The sequence below is a fragment of the Bos javanicus genome, chromosome 4 (assembly GCF_032452875.1).
Source record: "Bos javanicus breed banteng chromosome 4, ARS-OSU_banteng_1.0, whole genome shotgun sequence".
NCBI classification, from domain to species: Eukaryota; Metazoa; Chordata; class Mammalia; order Artiodactyla; family Bovidae; genus Bos; species Bos javanicus.
Genome location: NC_083871.1, coordinates 103,037,019 through 103,062,265, shown reverse-complemented (window position 1 = coordinate 103,062,265; position 25,247 = coordinate 103,037,019). Strand labels below are relative to the sequence as shown.

Here is a 25,247-nt window from a genome sequence, read left to right as displayed (position 1 = left end):
TATGGCAAAACCACTACAATATTATAAAGTAATTAGCCTCCAATTAAAATAAACTAATTAATTAAAAAATAAAAAACAAAAAGAGATCTGGGTTCTGTCCCTGGGTCGGGAAGATTCCCCTGGAGGAGGGCATAGCAACCCACTCCAGTATTCTTGCCTGGAGAATCCCATGGACAGAGAAGCCTGGTGGGTTAGAGGAGCCTGGTCGGCTATGGTCTGTAGGGTCGCAAAGAGCTGGACACGACTGAAGCGACTTAGAAGGCACGCACACGCAGTTGTTGGATTGAAGCACCACCTTCAGTCCAAGGCATTCATTGAAGGCCCACCATATATTTGAAAGGCATGATCCAAGGCTTTCGAGACCCAAAGATGATTAAGATTCAACCTCTCCTCTTGATGCCCACTCACAGTGCAGCCATGAGGCCAGGTGGGGAGGAAAGAACTGGGAGGCAATATGGCAGGACTCAATGTGGGTATCTTCCTGGGTGATGGGGATCTAAGAGGGAGCAGCAAGTCTGCCTGAGAGGAGCAGGGAGAGATTCACAGAGGAACTGAGCTTTGGGCTGGGTATTGAAGTTCGCATGTGCAGGTGAGAGTAGGTGGACCTCTTGAGTGAAAGGAATGACACCTACAAAGGTGGGAGAACTGTCTGTGTGTGCTGCTGGCCGCCATGGTTTTGATGTGGGCATTATGTTTCTATGCAAGCTTGGGTCTGGTTGAAAGAGTGAGGAATGAAGTGTAGCTCATTCAAAGCTCTGTGGCAGCATTACAGGAAAGGGGACCCCTCCCAGGGCTCTAGAGTGGGCTCTTGTCTAACACTCAGAAATGAATTGTTTGAGGAGACACAAGTCCTGACAAAGCAAGAGACTTTATTGGAGAGGGGTGCCCAGGTAGAGAGCAGAAAGGTAAGGGAAACCTAGGAGAATGGCTCTGCCACGTGGTTCACAGTCTCGGGTTTTATGGTGATGGGGTTAGTTTCAGGGCTGACTCTGGCCAATCATTGTGCTTGGCCTGTAGTTGACTCTGGGTCCTTTCTGGGGGCTTAAGCAACTCTCAACCAAGATGGATGCCAGTGCTAGGGCTTCTGGGAGGTTGGCAGGGCACATCCTCTCCTCCCTCCTCCTTTTGCCTCCCCCCGCCCCCGAATTCTCCCAGTTGGTTTCAGCACCTGCCTCATGTTCCTTATGAGACCTCCTGTTGTGAGATAACCATGCAAGTGGTTATCATTGTGCCTGGCCAGGGCAGCTGGTTTTAATCAATGGCTCCCTACCAGGAGGACTTGTAAGCCATGGGTAAGCCCAGAATAAGGATGTCTAATTGTTATATTTTGGGCTTCCCTGGTAGCTCAGCTGGTAAAGAATCCACCTGCAATGCAGGAGACTCTGGTTAGATTCCTGGGTCAGGAAGATCCCCTGGAGAAGGGATAGGCTACCCACTCCAGTGTTCTTGGGCTTCCCTGGTGGCTCAGATGGTAAAGAATCTGCCTGCAGTGCAGAGACCTGAGTTCGATTCCCGGGTTGAGAAGATCCCCTGGAGAAGGGCATGGCAACCCACTTGCCTGGAGAATCCCCACAGACAGAGGAGCCTGGTGGGCTCCATGGGGTCCCAAAGAGTTGGACACAACTGAGTGACTAAGCACAGCACATTGTTATACATGAGCCTGGAGGAGACACTTTTTTCTAATCTACCAAAAGGTACAAATTAATGGTGGTCCTCTACTCTTGGGTTTGGGAGCTGGGAGCAGAAGTGCCTTAGGAATGTTTATCTTCAGGCAGTGTACCAAAGTCCAGTTTAGACCTACCACTCACTTGACTATTCAGCAATTCCCAAGCAGCTGATGTATCCGGGCCCTTGGGAGTGGGGATTAGGGGGTGGGGGTCTGATGTGGGTAAGGCCACATAGCCCCTGTCCTCAAGAAGCTCAGGGTCCAATGAGGAAGATGGATGAATATTGACAACCAATGAAGTAAGCGTGGTGAGGAGGGTTGGGGCCTCGAGGATTCAGAAAACATTTTACAATGGAAGTGGCACTTTGACCTGAAACTTAAGAGATGTGTAGTGTGCCAGGCACAGGAGAAGGGACCAGTGTGTGCTTGGCCTCTGAGGCATGACTGTGTGCCTCTTGTGTGGGGAGTAATTATTGTCCTCGGAGTATGGGCTGGGTCACTGCGTATCTGGTTAGACTGAGAACAGATTGTAAGTGGGCCTACGTGCCAGACTGGGAAATTGTCTATTATATATTTGGGGTACCTATAAGGAACTTGTAAATGTGGTCAGCTTTGTATTTCAGAAAAAATACAGGATAAAGGGCGGGGCTGGGTTCAGAGAGATTATCCAAGAAGCTGTTGCAGAAATCCCAGACAGACATCAAAAGACATGTGTGTGTGTGTGTGTGTATGTGTGTTTGTATATCCCCTTTATGAATAACAGGCTTGTCGTGGCAAAGAGACTTATATAACTCAATGAAGCTATGAGCCATGCCCTGCAGGGCCACCCAAGAGGGACCGGTCACAGTGCAGAGTTCTGACAAAACGTGGTTCACTGGAGGAGGGAATGGCAAGTCACTCCAGCATTCTTGCCACGAGAACCCCATGAACAGCATGAAATGGCAAAAAGATGGCACCACAAGATGAGCCCCTCAGGTTGGAAGTTGTCCAATATGCTTATTAGGGAAGAACAGAGGGCAATTATTAATAGTTTCAAAAAGAATGAAGTGGCTGGGCCAAAGCGGAAACAATGCTCAGTTGTGGATGTGTCTGGTGGTGAAAGTAAAGTCTGATGCTGTAAAGAACAATATTGCATAGGAACCTGGAATAGTAGGTCCGTGAATCAAGGTTAAGTTGGACGTGGTCAAGCAGGAGACGGCAAGAGTGAACATCAACATTTTAGGAATCAGTGAAGTAAAATGGACAGGAATGGGTGAATTTAACTCAGATGACCATTATATCTACTACTGTGGGGAAGAATCCCTTAGAAAAAGTGGAGTAGCCTGCATAGTCAACAAAAGAGTCTGAAATGAAGTACTTGGGTACAATCTCAAACCAACAGAATGATCTCAGTTCATTTCCAGGGCAAACCATTCAATATCACAGCAATCCAAGTCTGTGCCCCAAGCACTAATGCTGAAGCAGCTGAAGTTGACCAGTTCTATGAAGACCTACAAGACCTTCTAGAACTAACACCAGAAAAAGGGGTCCTTTTCATCATAGGGGGCTGGAATGCAAAGTACTCAAAAGATACCTGGAGTAACAGGTAAGTTTGGCCTTGAAATACAAAATGAAACAGAACAAAGGCTAACAGAGTTTTTTCAAGAGAATGCACTGGTCATAGTGAATATCCTCTTCCAACAACACAAGAGATGTCTCTACACACGGACATCACCAAATGGTCAGTACCAAAATCAGATTGATTATATTCTTTGCAGCCGAAGATGAAGAAGCTCTATACAGCCAGCAAAAACAAGACTTGGAGGCAACTGTGGCTCAGATCATGAAATCCTCATTGCAAAATTCAGACTTAAATTGAAGAAAGTAGGGAAAACCACTAGACCATTCAGGTATGACCTAAATAAAATCCCTTATGATTATACAGTGGAAGTGACAAACAGATTCAAGGGATTAGATCTGATAGAAAGAGTGGCTGAAGAACTATGGACAGAGGTTCATGACATTGTACAGGAGGCGTTGATCAAGACCATACCCAAGAAAAAGAAATGCAAAAGGGAAAAATGGTTGTCTGAGGAGGCCTCACAAATAGCTGAGAAAAGAAGAAAAGCTAAAGTTGAAAGAAAAAAGGAAAGATATATCCAACTGAATGCAGAGTTCCAGAGAATAGCAAGGAGAGATAAGAAAGCCTTCTTAAATGAAGAGTACAACAAATTAGAGGAAAACACTTGAATGGGAAAGACTAGAGATCTCTTCAAGAAAATTGGAGATATCAAGGGAACATTTCATGCAAGGATGGGCACGATAAAGAACAGAAACAGCAAGGAGCTAACAGAAGCAGAAGAGATTAAGAAGAGGTGGCAAGAATACACAGAACTGTATAAAAAATGTCTTAAAGACCCAGATAACCACGATGGTGTGGTCACTCACCTAGAGCTAGACATCCTGGAGTGTGAAGTCAAGTGGGCCTTAGGTAGCATTACTACCAACAAAGTTAGTGGAGGTGATGGAATTCCAGCTGAGCCATTTCAAATAATAAAATATGATGCTGTTAAAGTGCTGCACTCAATATACCAGCAAATTTGGAAAACTCAGCAGTGGCTTCAGAACTGGAAAAGGTCAGTTTTCATTTCCAGTCCCAAAGAAGGGCAATGCCAAAGAATGTTCAAACTACCACACAATTGTACTCATTTCACATGCTAGCAAGATTATGCTCCAGATCCTTGAAGTTAGGCTTCACATAGCGGTATGTGAACTGAGAACTTCCAGATGTACAAGCTGGGTTTAGAAAAGGCAAAGGAACCAGAGAGATGCTCTTGATACCGATCTCCCCTTGGGTCCCCACAGAGATGACATCACTTAATAGACTGAGCACTTTCTTAGATTTTTTTTTTTCTCTCATCTTTTATCTCTGTTCTTGACACTTCCCTCACAGTACACCCTGCAGTGAGCTTCACAGATTAGGGCTGGTTTATCCAATAGGCACTGAAGACGACAGCAGTATGTGGGGTCTACAGGATTCTCAAGGGTCCTGAAAATGTTTGAGACCTGAAAAATGTTCTCTGGTCCAAAATATGAACAACAGCAGCAACAACCAAATCTTTTCCAGCAAAAACATTTTATTTCAGGAATTCCTGGTGATCAGTGGTTAGGACTCTGGGCTTCCACTGTAGGGGGCAGCTAAGATCCTGAGTGCTGTGGCAAGTCCAAAAAAAAGAAAAAAAAAATTATTTCAAAAGCAAAGTTATGTAATTTATTTCAAACATTTAAGTGGAAATAGTTTAATGTAGGATGTTGTGTGCATTCTAATATGTTCGAAGTGAGCAGAACATATCCATCCAAAATGGTCAGAGCCTGGGACATAGATTTGAATCAGCCCTGGATGGGACTGTTGTGATGAGAGTTTGAAAAGCACACACCCATCAACTTAGATGCATTGTATTAGACGCATCAACTTAGACAGCATCATATCAAGTCATACAACAGAAAGTAATTAAATAAAGGGGATGGCAATGACCCCCCCTTTTTTTTAAACATGTTTTTAGTTCATTTGGGCCTGTCTTAGAATAGGTGTTTACAAGTCAATTTTAAAATCAAACATTCTCTTATCAATTGATGAAAGGATTTTATTATCCTAAAATAGGATGGACTTGACTGGTCTCTGATAGCTCATTAATTCTCCAAAGAAGGGCTGTGTGGTCACTGTTTTATAAGGGTCACATTATTAGCTGTCTTTCATTTAACACGTCTATAAATAGTAAATCCATGCAGTTGGTTACCTTGCCTCATCTTTCATTTTACATCAGGTTTGCTTTGGAAACTATACCAGGAAGTTGCATTGCTCAAAGCTAGACATTCTACAGGAACTTCCTCAAGATTTGTTTTTTTCTCCGGTGGTTGAGATGGGTGTTTGGTTACACACACTTGAAAGTCCAGGCTAACGTACTTGTGACCAAGCTCCAAGATGGGGTTTGGGTGACCTAGAGGATCGGGTTCCAGGACCCTTACTGCCTCCAGTTTTATCTGTTTTCCTTGATACAATTTCATTTGAAAGAGAGATGAAGGGGGACAAAGTGTTTCCTGTACTAAATGATTAAAAACCAGAATTCTGTGGCCTGGAATGGTCTCTGCGTTTGGGAAGGATATTTTATGTTGAGAGAACTTCCTTTGTGATTTTATATGTATATATAAAATTTATTTTATTGAAGTATAGTTCATTTCTGCTGTACAGCAAAATGATTCAGTTGCACACATATACATTCTTTTCCTTATTCTTTTTTACTATGGTTTATCACAGGATTTTGAATATAGTTCCCTGTGCTATACCGTAGGACCTTGTCTATATATTTTATATGTAAGTTTGCCTGTGCTAATCCCAAACTCCAAATCCATCCCTCCCGAGCCCCCTTTGTGATTCTGATTGGCCCCTCTAACTGCCCCTCCATCTCTGGGAAGAGACCACTGACTTTGAACTTGGGGCTTTCATTTCTGCTTCACCCACTCTGAGAATCATGGTCCTACCAACATTTGTGTCTGCCGTCTCCTAACTTCCCAGCAGAGATGAGGTCTTTGGCTCTTCCTATGTGTAGCTTTGTCAGTATCCCTTTTCATAAAACAATGTCAGTTGCTAGTTGCTTATGGGACTAGAACACCTAGACCTTCCCCTGAGCAACACTTGGTTTGTGGAGGAGCTTCAGTTCAGTTCAGTTTAGTTGCTCAGTTGTGTCTGATTCTTTGTGACCCCATGGACTGTAGCACGCCAGGCTTCCCTGTCCATGACCAACCCCTGGAGCTTGCTCAAACTCATGTCCATTGAGTCAGTGATGCCATCCAACCATCTCATTCTCTATTGTCCCCTTCTCCTGCCTTCAGTCTTTCTCAGCATCACAGTCTTTTCCAATGAGTCAGTTCTTCGCATCAGATGGCCCTGGTATTGGAACTTTGGCTTCAGCATCAGTCCTTCCAAATGAATATTCAGGACTGATTTCCTTTAGGATGGACTGGTTGGATCTCCTGGCAGCTCAAGGGACTCTTAAGTGTCTTCTCCTACACCACAGTTCAAAACCATCAGTTCTTCAGCGCTCAGCTTTCTTTATGGTCCAACCCTCACATCCGTACATGACTACTGGAAAACCCATAACCTTGACTATACGGACCTTTGTCGGCAAAGTAATGTCTGCTTTTAATATGCTGTTTAGGTGGAGGAGCTTAAGTTCACCCAATGTCATTCAGTTATGGGTGTAAGGTTTGGAGTACCCTAGTAAGAAAAATGGAGAACTACATTGAGTCCAATTTGAGATCATACCATAGAGCTGATAAAAGGAACAAAGTGACCAAAGTTCCAGTCCACTGGAAGATTTCCAAGCAGTCCCTGGGGTGACCCATTCAGCTTGCTCTTACTCCACAGTCGCACTAGAGGTTGGGGATACCGTGGCCAGGACTGAGGTGGGTTTAACAAAAAAGAATGTGACTTCTGCTTGGCAAAGGCCATTTGCCTCCTCAGCCCTGGATTTCATCATTTCCCATCTTCTCAGAGAATATTTCTGAATTTTCAACCATATGGAAGTTTTCCAGTTATCATTTTGTTTTTGATTTCTAGCTTAATTCAATTGTAATCTGCGAACATACTTGAATGACATTATTTTTTTTATTTGTTAAGAACCTTCATATGGCCATGGAGAAGGAAATGGCAACCCACTCCAGTATTCTTGCCTGGAGAATCCCATGGACAGAGGAGCCTGGCAGGCTACAGTCCATGGGGTCGCACGAGTCGGACACTACTTATCGACTAAACCAACCACCATTATATGGCCAACTTTTATGAATGTTTGATGCTACTTGAAAAGTGTGTTTTGTGTAGTTGTGGGGGGTTTCAGGATTCTGCCTTAAGTTGGTTAGATTAAGAATGCTAATGGAAAAAAAAAGAGTGCTAATTGTGAATAGCTCACATCTTCTATTTTAAATATAGCGGTGTGTCCATGTCAGTTTCAAACTGCCAAATCTACCGCTTCCCTACCCTGTAATGGTATGTTCTTTCTCTAAGTCCGTGAGTCCGTTTCTGTTTTGTAAATTTGTAAATAAGTTCATTCGTGTCACTTTTTTTTTAGATTTCACGTATAAGCCATATCATATGATATTTGTCTTGAAGTGAATATAATTTAAAAAAAATCTGTGTCAGACAGCCTCAGCATCTGCCCACTCTCATTGGTCTGTTTCTACTGTCTATTATTTCTGCTGGTTTTCATTCGTGTTGTTGTGTTTCCTTGTGTATTTTTTATTATATGAAAAATTGTAATTGCATACGATTGTTTGTAGAAATAACTTGAGACCTGGGATGACCTAGGATGACACATGATTTTTAAATTTTTTTGGTTGCTTTAATCAGGTGCTTGTGGTTACAACACTATGCCCTTACGTCAGTCCATGCTTAGTAATTGAGATGATTTATAGCTGACTTGTGATGGAGGAGCCTGATAGGCTACAGTCCATGGGGTTGCAAAGAATTAGACACGACTGAGCGACTTCACTTACTATAGCTGACTTGTAGACTTCGTTTAGGTCAGCTTATTTTGGTCACCTTTCCTTCAATGGGGCAGCTCTTTAGAAATTTTTTTCCTAAAGGAAATAGTCAGAGGTGAGTGTACACACACGTGCACAAAATGTATGCCCAAGATTCTCCATCTCAACATTACAATATTTATGAAGACAAAAGCTTAGAAGTGGCTTATAATGGAATAAAATGTTAAACACTTTTTTAAATTAAGATGATATTTTTGAATAACATTTATTATTTGGGAAAACACTTGCTATATAATACAGAGCAGAAGAAGCAGGATATAAAACTGTACATTCCAGTATCACTCCAGTTTTGTAGGACCTACATATACAAAGAAAAAAGTTCGAAAAGTACCCTACCAAGATGTTAGCAGTGAAGTGAAAGTCGCTCAGTCATGTCTGACTCTTTGTGACTCCATGGTCTATACAGTTCATGAAATTCTCCAGGCCAGAATTCAGGAGTGGATAGCCTTTCCCTTCTCCAGGGGGTCTTCCCAACCCAGGGATTGAACCCAGGTCTTCTGCTTTGCAGGTGGATTCTTTACTAGCTGAGCCACCAGGAAAGCCCAAGAAGGTGTTAGCAGTAGTCATATCTAAAATTAAAAGAAAATTTTCATTTTCTTATTCACATTTTTGTATGTCTTTCAAATCCTCTATAAGGAATGTGTATTATTCTTAAATCAGGAAATAAAATCAAGTTATTACATTTTAAAAACAGTAGTTCACAGGAGTGCAATGCAGTCACAATGGAATAGATAGACTATAGTTTGCAACATCTGTCTGATTGCCTGGGGAAAATTTCAATGTCAGGAAATCGTTCCCATTTTAAAAATAATCTTACTGAAGTTTCAAGTTGCATATGCTACAGAGAACTGCTTATTGACAGTCTCTGTGCTTGAGGTGCCCAAGATATATAACAAAAGTGCAGACACACCCAAGAAGACTGGAAATAAGACTCAGAAAAGAACACCAGTAACAACATGGAATCTCAGTGTTGGAAAGGCACCTACAGGCTGCCTGGCCCAATCCTTCACCCATAAGAATTCTCTCCTACAAAAAAAGTAGTGGCTTACAGTTTGGTAATGCAGTGTTTGACCTCTCAAGGTTATTACTTGGACTTCGCTAAAATGTGTCAAGTGACAGGTTTATTACTAACTTTGAAGGCAGCCATTTCCAAGGTGGGGTAGCTCCAGCTGGAACAAAGTTAGTGAGTTACTAGCCTGGAGCCCAGAAGGGCGTACTAAGGTGAGGTTAATCAGCAATGGAGGGAGAGCCTGTTTGACTCCCAGCCTCTCTGATTGGCAGTCTCTGGCTCCCTTCAGTTTCCAGTCTGACCATTTGTGCAAAACGCTTCTGTTGGCAAAACAGAGCTTGTGGTCGGCTTCATCCTTTGTTTGATAAACAGAGATGTGTGTTCTCAAAAAGTAATTTTAAGCTAAGGTTTTTGGGAAATAACCTGCATGTTTGTAATAAACAGACAATTTTTTTTCCAGTTTTGTCTACATGAAACTAAAAAGGACCAGGTAGTATTCAGCTGAGTGAGAGGTTGTTGGCCATCTCATTTCCAATATCTGACTTCTCTCCTCCATGGCCTTGCAGCCTCTTCTGTGATGTTCCATCGCTCTCTTTCTCTCTCATTTTCTCATCTCTCCTGCCCAGGCTTCCCAGAACCTCTTAGGGTCAGCAAAACTAACCCTGAGTCAGGAGTCCTGGATTCCAGTTTTCATGTTGTCACTTCCTATGGGACCTTGGGGGAGTCACATCCCCTTGCTGATGATGTTACCCGAGAGAGATAGTGGGTGTGGGTGTCCCTCTGGGAGGGAAATCCACGGAAATGGAGAATTCAAGCATGGGGGAAAGTCCAAGGAAATGCTGCCTTCAATCCAATGTGGGAAGACCTTTGTCTGGGGTCCTCAGGACTCCCCAGAGGGGATAGAGGGATTTTGCTCCATATGGTGCCTATACAAAGGGATATAGAAACAAACTGGAAGTTGTGGGGCTGAAGGGAAAACCTTGTGTCAGGAGCCCTGGCCTCTGCACCCAACTGTGTCCCTAAATAGCTCTGTGACCTTAAGCAAATCCCTCACCTCCCTGGGCTTGTTTGCTTACCTTTAAAGTAAAGGGATTGGATTAGATCTTTAAGTTTTCTTCCAGCAGCATGATTCTGTGACTCTGTGCTCAATATTGCATATTAAATGGAGAAAGAGAAATGAGCTAGTAAGATTTTTTTTTTTTAAGAAAGTAGAAGTAGAAATTATGCTGGGAAGAAGCTCCCTCAGAGAATTTATTTGTAAAAAAATATTTTTCTTTTAAAAAAACTTTATTTTTAATTGGAGGATCATTGCTTTACAATATTGTGTCAGTTTCCACCATATAGCAACATGAATTAGCCATAGGTATACGTATGTCATCTCCCTGTTGACTTTTATTTTATTTTTGGCTGCAAAAGGAAGACCCACTTCCTTGCTGCATGCAGGCTTTCTCTAGCTACAGTGAGCAAAGGCTACTCTTCATGATGTTTCAAGGGATTCTCATTGTGGTGGCTTCTCTTGTTGCGATTCTCGGACTCTGGAGCTCAGGCTTAGTAGCTGTGGTGCATGAATTTGGCTGCTCCACGGCATGTGGGATCATCTCAGACCAGGGATTGAACCCATGCCCCCTGCGCTGGCAGATGGATTCTTAACCACTAGACCACCAGGGAAACGCCCTACTAGAACTTAGAGTAAATATTATTACAGAAAAGGTGAGTCACTGGGGAAATGCTCTCCAGTGAAAAATCTAGAGATGCAGCAGGTAAAGTCTGTCCATGACAAACCTAGAGGCAATATGCTCTTTGTGATGAAATTTTATTTTCCTAAATCTCACTCCCAGTCAGACTGTGACTTCAAGTGAAGAAGGAAAGAATGAAGGGAAGCAGAGTCAAGACTGAGGCACGCTGAGGTGGAGAAAAGAGGAACCAGAGGGTGCCATGATGGAGGCACCTTGGGAAGAAGGTGGTCATGGGCTGAGGGTGGGAAAGGTGGTGAGATGGGAGGGAGGGGAAAGAAAAACGTTGCTGTCCCTGAGAGAACTGGGAAGGCTCTTACTCAGGGCATGATCTAGAGGATGGAAAGGTATAGAACAACAGTGAGGGCCCAGCGGACACTGGGTGGCACCACTACATCCTGAGACCCATCACTGGAGCAGGTCCAAGGCCCAGTGGGAGCGGGAACGCTCACGGCAGGGGACCGTCCTGCCTCCAGCCAGCATACATAATACGGTTATTGGTGTGCTGATAACCTGGACTCATGAATGTTGCTGTCAACAGACTGTACATGTTGTTATGTGTGTGAAGCTGAATGTCATTTCCTCTTGTTTGAACAACTTCAAATCATTCTCTTTCCATCTCCAGCACGTTCTCTGTTAGAGCCTGTTGCGAAGGCTCCTGGCTGGTGGGCTCAGTGCCTGGCCTGAGGCGGACAAGTGCTAGGTAAGTGGATGGTAAAATCAATTCTTTGAATGAAGGTGATCAGGCCAGGTTTCAGTTCAGAGAGATCTGATATTGTTTTAGAAAAATCAGGTTGCTACTGTTGCAGCTTACCTATTTTTGGAATTTCTGGCATAAATTTCTTGCAGGCATTTTGGCTTTTCTCCACTTAACCCCTTTTCATTTTTTTTAAGATGTGATTAACATTTTAAAAAATTATTTATTTTTAATTAAGGGATAATTGCTTCGGTTTCTGCCATACATCAACACCGTTTTCATTTTTTAAATTATGATATCCTGTAAATTGATCTAGTAGAGCTGAACATGTGGTTGTGCCCAGCGTCATCCTAATCCCAGGTCCAGGGTTATGAGAACAAAGGAGGCCCTTTGTTTTAGGTCTGCCTTGAAGGTGTGTAAGGTGAATGCTTCCCCCTTCAGCTTCTCAGGAGCCAGTTTATAGACAGTCTGTAGGGCATGAAAGTGTCTTGCTAGAAGCCTGCATGGACAAGTATGTAGTGGCTGCAGCTGGCATTGTGTCCCAGACTTTCTATAGAGGACAGTGGTATTAAACACTCAATGTCAGAAACAATGTTCATTTGGATAATGTAGGGGATTATTTGCTCTAAGTGGTAAAAGATCTACCTGCCAATGCAGGAAACACAAGAGATGCGGGTTTGACTCCTGGGTCAGGAAGATCCCCTCATAGGAAATGGCAACCCACTCCAGTATTCTTGTCTGGTAAATCCCATGCACAGAAGAGCGTGGTGGGCAAGAGTCCATGCAGTCACAAAGAGTTGGACACGACTGTTCACTCACTCCTTTGCCCTTAATAAGGTTCAGTTCAGTTCAGTTCAGTCACTCAGTTGTGTCCGACTCTTTGCGACCCCATGGACTGCAGCATGCCAGGCCTCCCTGTCCATCACCAACTCCTGGAGTTTACTCAAACTCATGTCCATTGAGTCAGTGATGCCATCCAACCATCTCATCCTCTGTTGTCCCCTTCTCCTCCTGCCCTCAATTTTTCCCATCATCATGGTCTTTTACAATGAGTCAGTTCTTTGTATCAGGTGGCCAAAGTATTGGAGTTTCAGCTTCAGCATCAGTAAGTAACTACTTAATAAGGTAGTTTCTCTCAAGACCTAATGCCAAATTTAACTGTTATTTGGGATTTTAAATATATATATTTAAAATATTAAATTCTTTTGTTTCTTTTTTCTCATTTATTTTTTATTGTAGTATAGTTGATTTACAATATTGTTAATTCCTGTTGTATAGCAAAGTGATTCAGTTATATTCTTTTCCATAATAGTTTATCATAGGATTTTTTAAAATTGGAGGATAAATGCTTTACAATGTTGTCTTGGTTTCTCCTGTACAAAAACGTGAATCAGCATATATATATATATATTTCTTCCCTCTTGAACCTTCAGTCCCATGGAACTCCTAGCCCTTTATACTCTTAAAAATTACTGAGAACCCCAAGGAGATCTGACTTATGAGGATTCTACCCACTTGATACTTACCACACTAGAAATTAAAACTGAGAAATTAAGTATATTAAATTTAAGTATATTAATTTAATATACTTTAAAAGTATATTAAGTCATCTGAAATAATATTAACCTGTTCTATGTTGATATAAATATATATTTTAAGGAAAATATATTTTCCAAAGCAAACAATTTATGGAGAAGAGAGGCATTGTTTTATTTTTACAAATCTCTTTAAGGCCTGATGATAGAAGACAGTTTTTGTCTTTTGCATCTGTTTTTTTCATTCTATCTGTTGCTATTTGTTATTTTTGCATATATTAAGAAAGTCTGGCCTAACTTAGATTTTGTGGTTTTAAAAAGGGAAGAAATGTTTTACCAGCTTTTTCAGAGAGCTGTGGATATTTTTCTTTGATACTACACCAAAACTTAACAAGTAGTAATTTTTAAAAGCTTAGTTGCAATGTGGGATCTGAAACCAAATCAGTGACTTTTTCATTAAAACCTACTGGCTAATCATTCACTTTCGATGAATCATTTGTCTGCACATGATTTTATAACATCATCCTTTAGTCATTTGGAAAATATTGGTACATTCAGTTATGAAGATCTTCCAGTGTTGTCATATTTCATAATATGATACACTAAGAGAAGACCATGTTTATTAATATCCTAACAGAAATAGCCCCATCAGAAAAGTTTTTAGTCTTAGGAAGCTGTCAAGTCTTGGTGGCAGCTAAAAGTTTTCTAAAATTGTATCTTTATCATCAGCAACAAATGCTGTCAGTTGTTTTCCTTTGAAGTGACAGAATCATTTGGATCCTCTTTTGAGAAAATGCCTGCCAAATGCCAAAATCTGTCAGCTGCTCTTTCAAGTAAAAAATGCTGTTCAGTGAAAATAGCAGCTAATTCAGCCTGCACGTCAAATAATTGCTTTTCTTCTTTATGCCGTAGAAGTGTTTTATGTCTGCTTTCCATTCTGTCACACAGGATATTAAAAATAAAAAAAATTTCCTCTTTGGCCTGGACCACTGCTCCAGTCTCATATTTTTTCCTCCTCTTCAATCCACCCTGTCATTAGAAATATACTTTCAAAGCTTCACACCTATCTAGGCCTTCTTGTTGCTCTCGGGACAAAGACACCATCTGTTTTTAAATTATTATTTATTTCTTTGGCTGCACCAGGTATGCAGGGTCTTTGTTCTTCGTTAGAGCGTGTGGGATCTAGTTCCCTGACCAGGGATCAAACCTGGGCCTCTGCACTTGGAGGCTTGGCCCCTGGACCACCAGGGAAGTCCCAAAGACACCTTCTTTAACACGGATCCTGGATTTCCTTGTCCTTCCCAGTTCCCCAGCCTCATCTCACAGGCCTCCTTCTTTCTCTCTACACTGTTTATTCTGCCTTCTCTCCCCAAGAATGCCTGCCCTGAGTCGAGGCTGGGTCTGGTTATGCAGCTCAGACCGCGTGTACCCTCCTTCAGGGTGTTCATCCCAGTATATGACATGTTGGTCCCTGTAGTTATTAGATGATTTGATGACTGAGGTGAGAGTGTCTCAGCTCTGGAGCCATCGTTTGGTTCAAGTCCTTTCTTTACCACTTACTAGCTGAGTGACCTTGAATAGATCCCCTCTCTCTGCCTCAGTTTCTGAATCTGTAGAACAAACAATCAAGAAATAGGGATCCTAATCTTACCTATTTCTTAGGGTTCTGTCTTAAATTAGCCCATGGGAAGCACCATCTGTGTGTTAGCCATTGACATTAATTAGGATTGCTGTGTCCGACTCTCCCGGGCTCCGCAGGAGCAGAATTGTTTCGCCTGCTTTATTCTAAGCATCTAGTACCTTCCCTGGCACATTTTCTTTTATTGCCATTAAAACTTTGATTTTAATTGTTTAACTGTCTTCATATTAATAAATGGATGCAAATTTTAAAAATCAAGTAATAGGAAGGATTTATTTAAAAAAAATGCTAAAGTCTCCTACTCCATCTACAGTTTGTTCTATAGGAACGACTTCTTTTTTAAAGATTTTTTTTTTTTTTTAATGTGGACCATTTTTAAAGTCTTTATCAAATTTGTAACACTTTTGCTTCTGCTTTATGTTTTGGTTTTTTGACTGAGAGACATGTGGGATCTTCCTTGACCAGGGATCAAACCCACACCTCCTACATTGGAAGGTGGAATCTTAACCACTGGACCAGCTGGGAAGTCACCCTAAGAGCTACTTTTGACTTTTTTCTTCTTGTGTTTACCTTCAGAATGTTCAAACAATATGCTCGTATTGCTATTCTTGATTTATCTGTGTTAGACATCAGCTGTTGACTTGTATGCAGTTGTCCCTCTTAATCCCAGGTTTCACTTTCTGTGGTTTCAGTTGTCCTCAGTCAACCGTGATTTGAAAAAATAAATAGTCCCTAGGTTTTCAGTTGTGCACTGTTCTGAGTCGTGTCATAAAATCTTGTGCCATCCTGCCTTCATCCTTCTAGGATATGAATCTTTCCTTTGCCCAGCCTGTCACTTGGTAGCCCACTTAGTTGGTTATCAGATTGGCTGTCAGGGTATCAGAGTGCTTATGTTCTTGAAACCCTTATTTTACCGAGTCATGGCCGCAAAGCACAAGAGTAGTGATCCTGGAAAGTTCCTCCCAGTGGGTGGTTATAGACGAGGAAACAGTATTTGTGAGGAATGGACAGGACAAAGATTTGGGGTGTCCAACTAGGGACAACTCTAGACAGCGTTTGGGCTTGGGGCAGTAAATTAAAGAAGTCACAAGGTTTGTTCACCTGAGCTTTCTGAGTTCCCTGGCTTTGATGATAAGGGTGTCCTTCTCCAGAGGCAGGGAGAGAGAGTACCTTTCACATAAGAGACTTATTTCCTGCTTGCAGGGAGACTGGCTGGGGGTGTGTGTCAAAGTGCCCCACTTGAGTTGACTTTCTTAAGTAACTTTAATTCAACAGAGTGCCAGTTGCTCAGTCATGTTTGACTCTTTTCGACCCTGAGGACTGTAGTCTGCCAGGCTCCCCTGTCCATGGAATTCTCCAGGCAAGAATACTGGAGTGGCTTGCCATTCCATTCTCCAGGGGATCTTCCTGACCCAAGGATTGAACCCAGGTCTCCTGTGTTGCAGGCGGGTTCTTTACTGTCTGAACCACCAACATGCTATTGAGGTACAACTTGGGGTGACCTACCCTGGGCCCCAGCTGCACCCTGGCTGGGAGGAGCAGAGAAGTGCTTGGCCAATCAGGTGACCTCCACGTCCCAGTGGAGGGGTGGCATCATTACCAATTGGCAGAGGTGAATGTTCTGATTGTCTCATCTGACAGTATCCCAACACAGGTTAACAGGAATGCCTTGTTACTACAGGTGGGCGGGGAGTCCCGGCGCCCCACTTAGTCTTCTCTGACACTACCCTGGGGGTGTGGCTTTGGTGTAACTGCGTAAGGGAAGAAGTCTAGGCATGGTGGCCTGCAGCCACAGTTTTTTTCTGGGATGTTTGGCTGGGTTAGAGTGATCCTATCTCAAAGTCTTTCTGGCTATCCTGCCCCCTTCCTGTTCCTTTGGCTAGAGAGAGCAGACTTTGGAAATTTTTTCTTTTTTTGTCTGCATATCTTGCTGGATTCCGCAGCACTGCATCTAGAATATACGAGGCAGAAGAAAACCCAGAGGACACACCCCAGCCTTGTTCCTCAGACCAGGAGGTCCTTAGATAGTCTGTCTTTTCTGTACCTTTTAGAGCCTTCTAATATTTATTGTATATATAATGTTCAGGGTTTTTACTTTTTCTTCGTGATAGTAAAACTACTTCTACTCTATCCTTCCAGAAGCATTAGTCAAAGTAATATTTTAAAACTGTTAATCTAGGAATTTCCCTAGAGGTCCAGTGGTTAAGACTCCTCACTCTTAATGCAGAGGATATAGGTTCGATCCCTGGTTGGGGAACTAAGTTGCCGCATGCCACGTGGCAAGGCCAAAAAAAAAGAAAAAAAATGAATCAAGTAATGTCACTCCCCTGCTTCAAATTTCCCAAAGGGCTTCCTGGTGTGTTTAGAATAAAATCCAACTTTCTTATTGGCCCATCAGCTCTCACGTGGCTTGGCCCTTGCCTCCACCTGACACACCTCATATGACCTCTCCCCACTCCTCCCATGTTCCAGCCACACTGGCCTCCTTTCTGTTCTTGAATATGGTGAGCCTTTTTAGACCATAAGACAATATCATGCAGTGGATGTAAACCACTGTGTCAAATGACCTGTCACGAGCGACTGTGTGACCTTGGGCAAATGACTTAGCTTCTTTGTGCCTCCATTTCCTCATGTGTAACATGAGAATAAGAACACTGCCGTAGGGTTACTAAGAAAATTGAATGGGCTAATACAGGTAAAGTATCTAATTGTGTTCTACAGCCATGAAAACAATGGCAAGAACTCAGTAGATATACTAGCTATTGTGATGAAGTCGATCTCCAATGTCACACCCCTGCTCTCACATCCAGGTTCCTGCTGCCTAGAATACCCTTCCAGCAGCTTCTTTTTGCAAAACCAGCCCATTAAAAAATCTTTCACACCTCAGCTCAAATGCTATCTCCTCTTAAATGAGAGAGATCTTCCCTGACCATCTATCTAAAATAATCTCTCTTCATTTCTCTAAAGCCTACTTTCTATAATTACAGTCTTTGTAATCTGCAATATCTTGCTAACTTATTACTTATTTACTGTTTGTCTCCTTGCATCTGGACATAAGCTTCATGAGGGCAGGGCCTTGTCTCTCATCTACTGCTCTATCCTTGAGCCCAGAACAGGAGGGCGCATAATCCGTTCTGTTCTGTTGCTCAGTCATGTCTGACTCTTTGCAACCCCATGGACTGCAGCATGCCAGGCTTCCCTGTCCATCACCAACTTCTGGAGCCTGCTCAATCTCATGTCCATCAAGTCGGCGATGCCATCCAACCATCTCATCTTCTGTTGGCCCCTTCTCCTGCCTTCAGTCTTTCTCAGCATCAGGGTCTTTTCCATTGAGTCACTTCTTCATATCAGGCAGCCAAAGTATTGGAGTTTAAGCTGCAGCATCAGCCCTTCCAGTGACTATTCAGGACTGATTTCCTTTAGGATAGACTGGTTGGATCTCCTTGCAGTCTTGAGGGACTCTTAAGAGTCTTCTTCAACACCACAGTTCAAAAGTATCCATTCTTCGGCACTCAGCTTTCTTTATGGTCCAACTCTCACATCTGTAATTGACTACTGGAAAAACCACAGCTTTGACTAGATGGACCTTTGTCAACACATAACAGACTCTCAAAAATACTGAATGGATGAAAGAATTTGGGTCTTTTACAAGTAGGTACTTACTACAAACAATGCTACAATAGACATGATTGTAATTAAATTCTGATTTGTATCCTTAGATTATTTTTTTAGGATGAACTTCTGAGAGTTCTGAGATTCCTGGGTCAAAGGACAAGCATACTCCCATTCAGACGATTGCGCCAATTTAGAGTCCTGCTAGTGTCATACAGGCATGCTGGCCTTCTGCACCTTTGATTTGGGGCTCTAGGAGAAAAAAATAGCAAACCTGAAAATAATCTCTCCTTCCTATATTTCCACACGCTAAATAAACATCTAAGATCCTATTTTATTTTATAGATTAGGACACTGAGAGTGAAGTGAAAGTGATAGTCATTCAGTCATGTCTGACTCTTTGTGACCTGATGGGCTGTAACTTGCCAGGCTCCTCTGTCCAAGGGCTTCTCCAGACAAGAATACTGGAGAGGATTGCCATGCCTTCCTCCAGGGGATTTTCCCTACCCAGAACTCATGTTTCTTATCTCTCTTAAGTAGGCAGGTGGGTTCTTTACCACCAGTGCCACCTAGGACGCTGAGACCCTGGGATTAAATAGCTTCCCCAAGGTCACATGTGGTCAAAGGCAGAGATGGGGTCCTGACCCAGGCAGTTTGGATCTCAACTCTGCTCTTAACCATCAAGATGTACTTTTTTCTGTGTTTGCTTCTCTGTAATTCCTGAGCACCAGGACCTTTGAGAGCTACTGTTCCACCCACTGACCAAAAGATATAGCACTCAGAGTTGGGGTGAAGAGCAGAAAGGAAGTGGGGAGGAGAAGTGAGAAAGAAGAGGGAGGCACCGACTGGGGCGGGGGCTTCTCTCGCCTTGGTCTGGAGCTTATCTGATGGCAGAGGCAGAGTCAACACTGGTAATGCCTTTGTTAGTTTTCAGTTCTGAGCTTCCTGCCTTGGTTTGCCAATCCTGTTTTCAGCCTTGGAAGCTAGCTTTGCCCAGGTGAGTCTGGACTCTTGAATGGGTCTGCCGGGTTAAGATGGATGGGTGTAGCCAAGCTCTGCTTCTTAAGAAGCCCAAGCGGTACCTTTCCTCCAGGGCTCTCAGAGGCCCTGACTCTACTGTCCTGGGTGCAAAACAGCTGCTTCTTAGCTGATTGTTTGCAAATTGCATTCACCCTTCTCTGTTTCCTCCCAATGAAAGCTAGATTTTCACCCTGTGTTCTCAAAGGCAATGGTTCTTATTTGGTCATACACAAAAATCATCTAAAAGGCTTACTAAAAAGGCAAATTTCGGACAATCTGGGAAATTGAACACTGATTGGATATTTGATATTAAGAAATTATTACTGAATTTTTGCATGTGACCATTGTATTGTGTGTGTGTGTATAACATATACAGAGAAGAATCCTTATCTTTTGTATCTTTTGAATATTTTGGTATTCACATATTTTGAAAGAAAAATATGATGTATACGATTAGCTTCAAAATAGCCCAGAGTGGGTAGGAGAAATGGGTAGGTATTAGAGGATACAAAATTCAACAACTGTTGCTGCTGAGTGGTGTGTACATGGGGCGGTGGTTCTTTATACTATTTCTTTATTTGTGAAGATGCTTTAATTTTTCCATAATAAAGTGTAAAAAATCCAAACGGTACCCTCCTTATTCCAGGGTACATTTTACAGGCATCCAGCATGGCTGTGGGGGGATCTACTCACCTCACCTGGAGAAAAGACTCTACAAAGGGAACTCAGGTGGCTCCTGCAGAGAAACCTCATTGAATCACCCCTCATGGCTCTCCCAGATAAACGGGAAAGAGCAGTCCTCAGTGAGGAAAGGGTGCATCACTCAGCTGGCCTGTGTCAACTCACCTGGGCCACAATAAAGCTGAATTTTAGCTGTAGTGTATATATTTAGATGGGTTTGTATAGTCTCCTTTTGAAGTATTTTGTAAATTAATTGTTGGTAGGGTAGTGAGTGTGATGTGTTTTTTCTTTTTTTCCCTTTGGTTTTCCAAAACTATTTTTTAATGTTATCTCTCCAGCGATAAGAAGTGTTTTAATACGGTGTAATAGATTTTCGGAGAAGGCAATGGCAAACCACTCCAGTACTCTTGCCTGGAAAAATCCCATGGATGGAGGAGTCTGGTAGGCTGCAGTCCATGGGGTCGCGAAAAGTCGGACACGACTGAGTGACTTCCCTTCCACTTTTCACTTTCATGCATTGGAGAAGGAAATGGCAACCCACTCAAGTGTTCTTGCCTGGAGACTCCCAGGGACGGGGGTGCCTGATGGGCTGCCGTCTGTGGGGTCGCACAGAGTCGGACACGACTAAAGTGACTTAGCAGCAGAGGCAATAGATATTTGGCTCAGCTGATAAAGAATCCGCCTGCAATGCGGGAGACTTGGGCTCGATCCCTGGGTTGGGAAGATGCCCTGGGTTGGGAAGATGACCTGGAGAAGGGAAAGGCTACCCACTCCAGTATTCTGGCCTAGAGAACCCCATGGATAGTCCATGGGGTCGCAAAGAGTCGGATACGACTGAGCGACTTTCACTTCACTTCAACAGATATTAAAACACAGGAAGGTTATCTCTAGGGCTCTTCTGAGGCCTCAAGTCGGCTCTTCCCAATCCCTCCCCTCACTAGGGGGTAAGTGTCTTCCTTAGAGAAGTAAGGCTCTGACCCCGCTGGGGCCCCAAGGTCGTGGCCGAGGGCACAGGTTGGGCGGGGGAGGGAGGGGGTGTGTGAGCAGGGCCGGCCGGCGGGGCAGGTTCGTTCTCGCCTCGAACAGGCCGGTGTTGATACAACACAGCCCGCCTCCGGCTCTGCGAGCGCCGGAGGAGGAGAAGCCGCGGGAGGGGCTCGGCGGTCGCTGGGGGAGTCGCCTGCGGAGTCCGCGGCCCGGGCTGGTCCCATCCGCCCGCCGCTCGCTAGCCCTACCCTCCCGGCCCCGCCAAGGAAGCCGCGGGAGTCCCGCGCCCAGGACCGGCTCGGACAAGGCTGGGGTAGGAAGGGAGGGTCTCTGTCTTGTCCTCTTGGGTCTGCAGGAAGCTCATGTCTTCTTCTGTGTCTTTTCTATGAAAACTTTGCCTTGCTTGCTAGAACCGGCCGTGTGGAAAATTCATTCATCTGGGTGTCAGCAGGCACAAATGGAATACCAGATTCTTCATTCGGGAGGGTCGGAGGAGATTTTTGTTTCTAGTCAGTAAATCCGGAAATGTTTTTTGAGCCTCTTCTTTGGGATTGAGCTAGACGGGTGATGGAGTGAAAAACAGTTCTGATCTCATGGGCTTTTCTGGCTAGTGGGCAGAACAGACAGGAAGCAAGTAATTGCAGATAATTAATTGCAGTATTCGATTATATTCTGGGAGGGCTTCCCAGGTGCCTCAGTGGTAAAGAATCTACCTGCCTGTGCTGGAGACACAGGTTTGATCCCTAGGTTGGGAAGATCCCCGGAGAAGGAAATGGCAACCCACTCCAGTATTCTTGTCTGGGAAACCGCATGGACAGAGGAACCTGGTGGGCTACAGTTTGTGGCGTGGCAAAGAGTCAGACCTGACTTAGCCACTAAGCAACATATTCTAGGAGCACAAAGAAGGGGGCTTAGTTCGCTCTGAGTGTTGGGGATCGGGAGAGGTGTATGGAAGAAGAGGATTCTTACCCAAGAGGGAGAAATGACAGGTGTATGTGGGGTATGGGGGATGCAGGGTGGGGAGGAAGGGGTTTAGGTTCTAAATCTTGGGAAAGCCTGAACAAAGGTTCTCAGAGAAATTCGGGGAAACGGGAAGGGAGGGCCGAGGCCAGATGATGCACACAGCCCTTCCTTGGCTACATTAAGGGTTTTAGAATTTAATCTGTGGGAAAATGGGACAATGGAAGGATTAAAACAGGGGGGATAAACCCAGTGTTTGCAAATAGTAGATTATACATTATAAAATTATAAGGAAAAGGGACTCCTTCTGGGATATGTGATGGTTCTTCCAAAATGTTAGGATCTGAGGAAGACAGTTTGATTTGGCAGCAGTAGGGCAATCTGGAGGGTCTTGGGTCAGAGTGGGTTCTAGGTGAGTATCCTTTTTCCTTATAGAGGACATACAGATTTATTTCATTCCTGCTAACTGCACAGAGTTCTGTCTGTTGTATCAGTTTAATCTTTCCCCTGTTGATGGATATCTAGGTTAGGTCCATTTATTATAATTAGTAAATACAGTGTTGTCAGAAACATCCTTGTGAGTCCATTTTCCCTTACATTTCCAAGTTTATCTGGGTGAAGAGCAGTGGAAATCTTGTGTCATGGGTATGAATAACATAAAGTTTGGCGGATACTGACAAATTGCTCTCTAAAAAAAGCTATACCAAAAAAATGCTCTACAAATGTACACTTCAAGTATCAAGTGTCTGAAAATGCCTGCTTCCTCACACCTTCTCCAAATGTGAGTTAATTAATCATATTTTTAAATCTTTTGCCAATCTGATAGGTGGTGAAAAGTAGTACCTTGTTGTTTATTGTTTATGTTTTTAAATTTAGGAAAGATTCCTGTTGCACTTTTTTCTTCAGTTGGATTTTAATATAACTCAGTGACACATTTTTTACCTCAAATATCTTTGTGTCCCGCAGACCAAGGTTGGGCCAACATGGCGTCCATATTCCGAAGTGAGGAAATGTGTTTGTCACAGCTCTTTCTCCAGGTGGAGGCTGCATACTGCTGTGTAGCTGAGCTTGGAGAGCTTGGATTGGTTCAGTTCAAAGATGTAAGTACTTCATTCATAGGAGACCAAAAGAAGGTGGAGTTTCCACTTCTTGGTGGTGAATAAAGGTCAGGGAGAAGCGCCCTGGGCTGGAGTAATGGAATTCAGTGGTTCTTGTTCTTCTGGCTAGAATTTGTGATAACATTGGTCAACAGACTTGCAAACATTTCTCCCTTCCTCCTTATGTGTCACCTCTATAGGGATGTTTTGAAACTGTAATATAAGAAAAAAGATGACATTGTACTTTATTTCCTATGTACCTCTTCAAGACATTTGATATAACCAGTGGGCACATGGATTGCCAATCTTATTATGAGGGCAAAGAACAGTGCTTCCAGACCAGTTAGTTTGAGGAAAAAGTATCTTGGGAGTCCACAGTCTCTTGAGGGTGATATTCTCCAGCTAGACTGTATTTCCCACCCCCCCACCCCCATTTTTATTGAGATAATTGACCTATAACACTGTATAGGTTTAAGGTGTATGGCATAATGACTTGACTTACATCATAAGACTCTTACAATTTACTGTCTTAACAACTTTCACATATAATGTACAACAGTGTTCATCATATTTATCATGTACATTATATCCCTAGTACGTATTTATCTACTAATTTATCTAATTATCTAATAATTTATCTCATAACTAGATAAAATTATTTCTGTAATTATCTAATAATAATTTATTTATCTAATAAAAGGAAGTTTGTACCTTTTGACGGTCTTCATCCAATTTCTCTGTTACCTCAACTCCCACCTCTGGTAATCACAAATCTGATCTTTTTTTCTATGAGTTTCTTTGATTTTGAAGTATGATTGACCTACAACACTGGTAGTTCCTAGCACACCACAATACCAGGATATCAGTATTTCTATACATTTCAAATGATCACCATAATAAGTCTGTTTACCGTCTGTCACCATGCTGCTGCTGCTGCTGCTGCTAAGTCGCTTCAGTCGTGTCCGACTCCGTGCAACCCCATAGACGGCAGCCCACCAGGCCTCTCGTCCCTGGGATTCTCCAGGCAAGAACACTGGAGTGGGTTGCCATTTCCTCCTCCAATGCATGAAAGTGAAAAGTAAAAGGGAAGTCTCTCAGTTGTGTCCGACTCTTTATGGCCCCATGGACTGCAGCCCACCAGGCTCCTCTGTCCATGGGATTTTCCAGGCAAGAGTACTGGAGTGGGGTGCCATCGCCTTCTCCGGTCTGTCACCATAGGACTGTCTTAAGTAAATCGGGGTATCATTTCCCAGAGGCAGTTGAGGTCCTCGCCAAAAGCTTTTGAATTCAATTTAGAAAATGGGACTCACTAATTCCACTCATTTTCCCACTAAGGTCCGGTCAAAACTAAGACCTTCAGAGAAGGATCATGTCTTTGCAGCCCTAGTTCCAACTCAGGACCTGACATGGGGTAGCTCCTTAATAACACTTATTGGGCTGAGCTGAGGGGTCACCAGCACAAAAGGATGCTGTCTTTTTCTTGAAGACCAGGATCCACTGCTTGGAGCTGTGCTATGTTCAAGGTCCTATTGTATTCATGACTCCATTGAGGAATTCAAAGCAATTTGGATAGTAAGTGCAGCTAAAACTTAAGAAAAGTTTACAGGGGCCAGAGCTTGTGGCATTTGGGGAACTGAGGGTAAGAATATCAAGGTATATTTTGACTGGAACTCTCCTGTCTTGTTCATGGAAGTATCTAGTCCTAAGATGATCCCAGCAACATTCTGCAGCATTAATAATTAATAATAGCCAAAGAGAATATGTTGCCAGCGGTTGCTACTAATGTGTGCCTTGTGGCTTTCCTCTCCCTCTAGTTAAATGTGAAAGAGAGCCGCTTCCAGAGGAAATTTGTGAATGAAGTCAGAAGGTGTGAATCATTGGAGAGAATCCTGCGTAAGCCAGTTTTCTGCTTGCAGTTTGAATGTGCACTGGTAGGGAGGGAGATGGTTTGCAGGCGTGATGTCCTGCAATCTGCCTCTATGTGTGATACTGCTACTCTAGGTTGAGACAGACCTGGTTGGGGGCAGAGGAGGTT

At 43.2% G+C, this 25,247-nt stretch overlaps 1 protein-coding gene across 5 annotated transcripts in view; it reads left to right on the top strand.

The window, feature by feature from the left end:
* Positions 1-25,247, top strand: part of ATP6V0A4 (ATPase H+ transporting V0 subunit a4) — a 70,969-nt gene that overhangs the window by 1,644 nt on the left and 44,078 nt on the right. Inside the window, exons 2-4 of one of the 5 annotated variants that reach the window (XM_061414840.1) lie at positions 11,610-11,687; positions 23,082-23,215; positions 25,027-25,105. In XM_061414840.1, the coding sequence (XP_061270824.1) occupies positions 23,099-23,215; positions 25,027-25,105 (196 nt within the window). In that variant the 5' untranslated portion in view covers positions 11,610-11,687; positions 23,082-23,098. Of the gene's footprint in view, positions 1-11,472; positions 11,688-19,345; positions 19,465-21,269; positions 21,469-23,081; positions 23,216-25,026; positions 25,106-25,247 lie in introns of those variants that run through there. The other 4 variants (XM_061414839.1, XM_061414843.1, XM_061414842.1 and 1 more) reach the window with 4 other exon arrangements.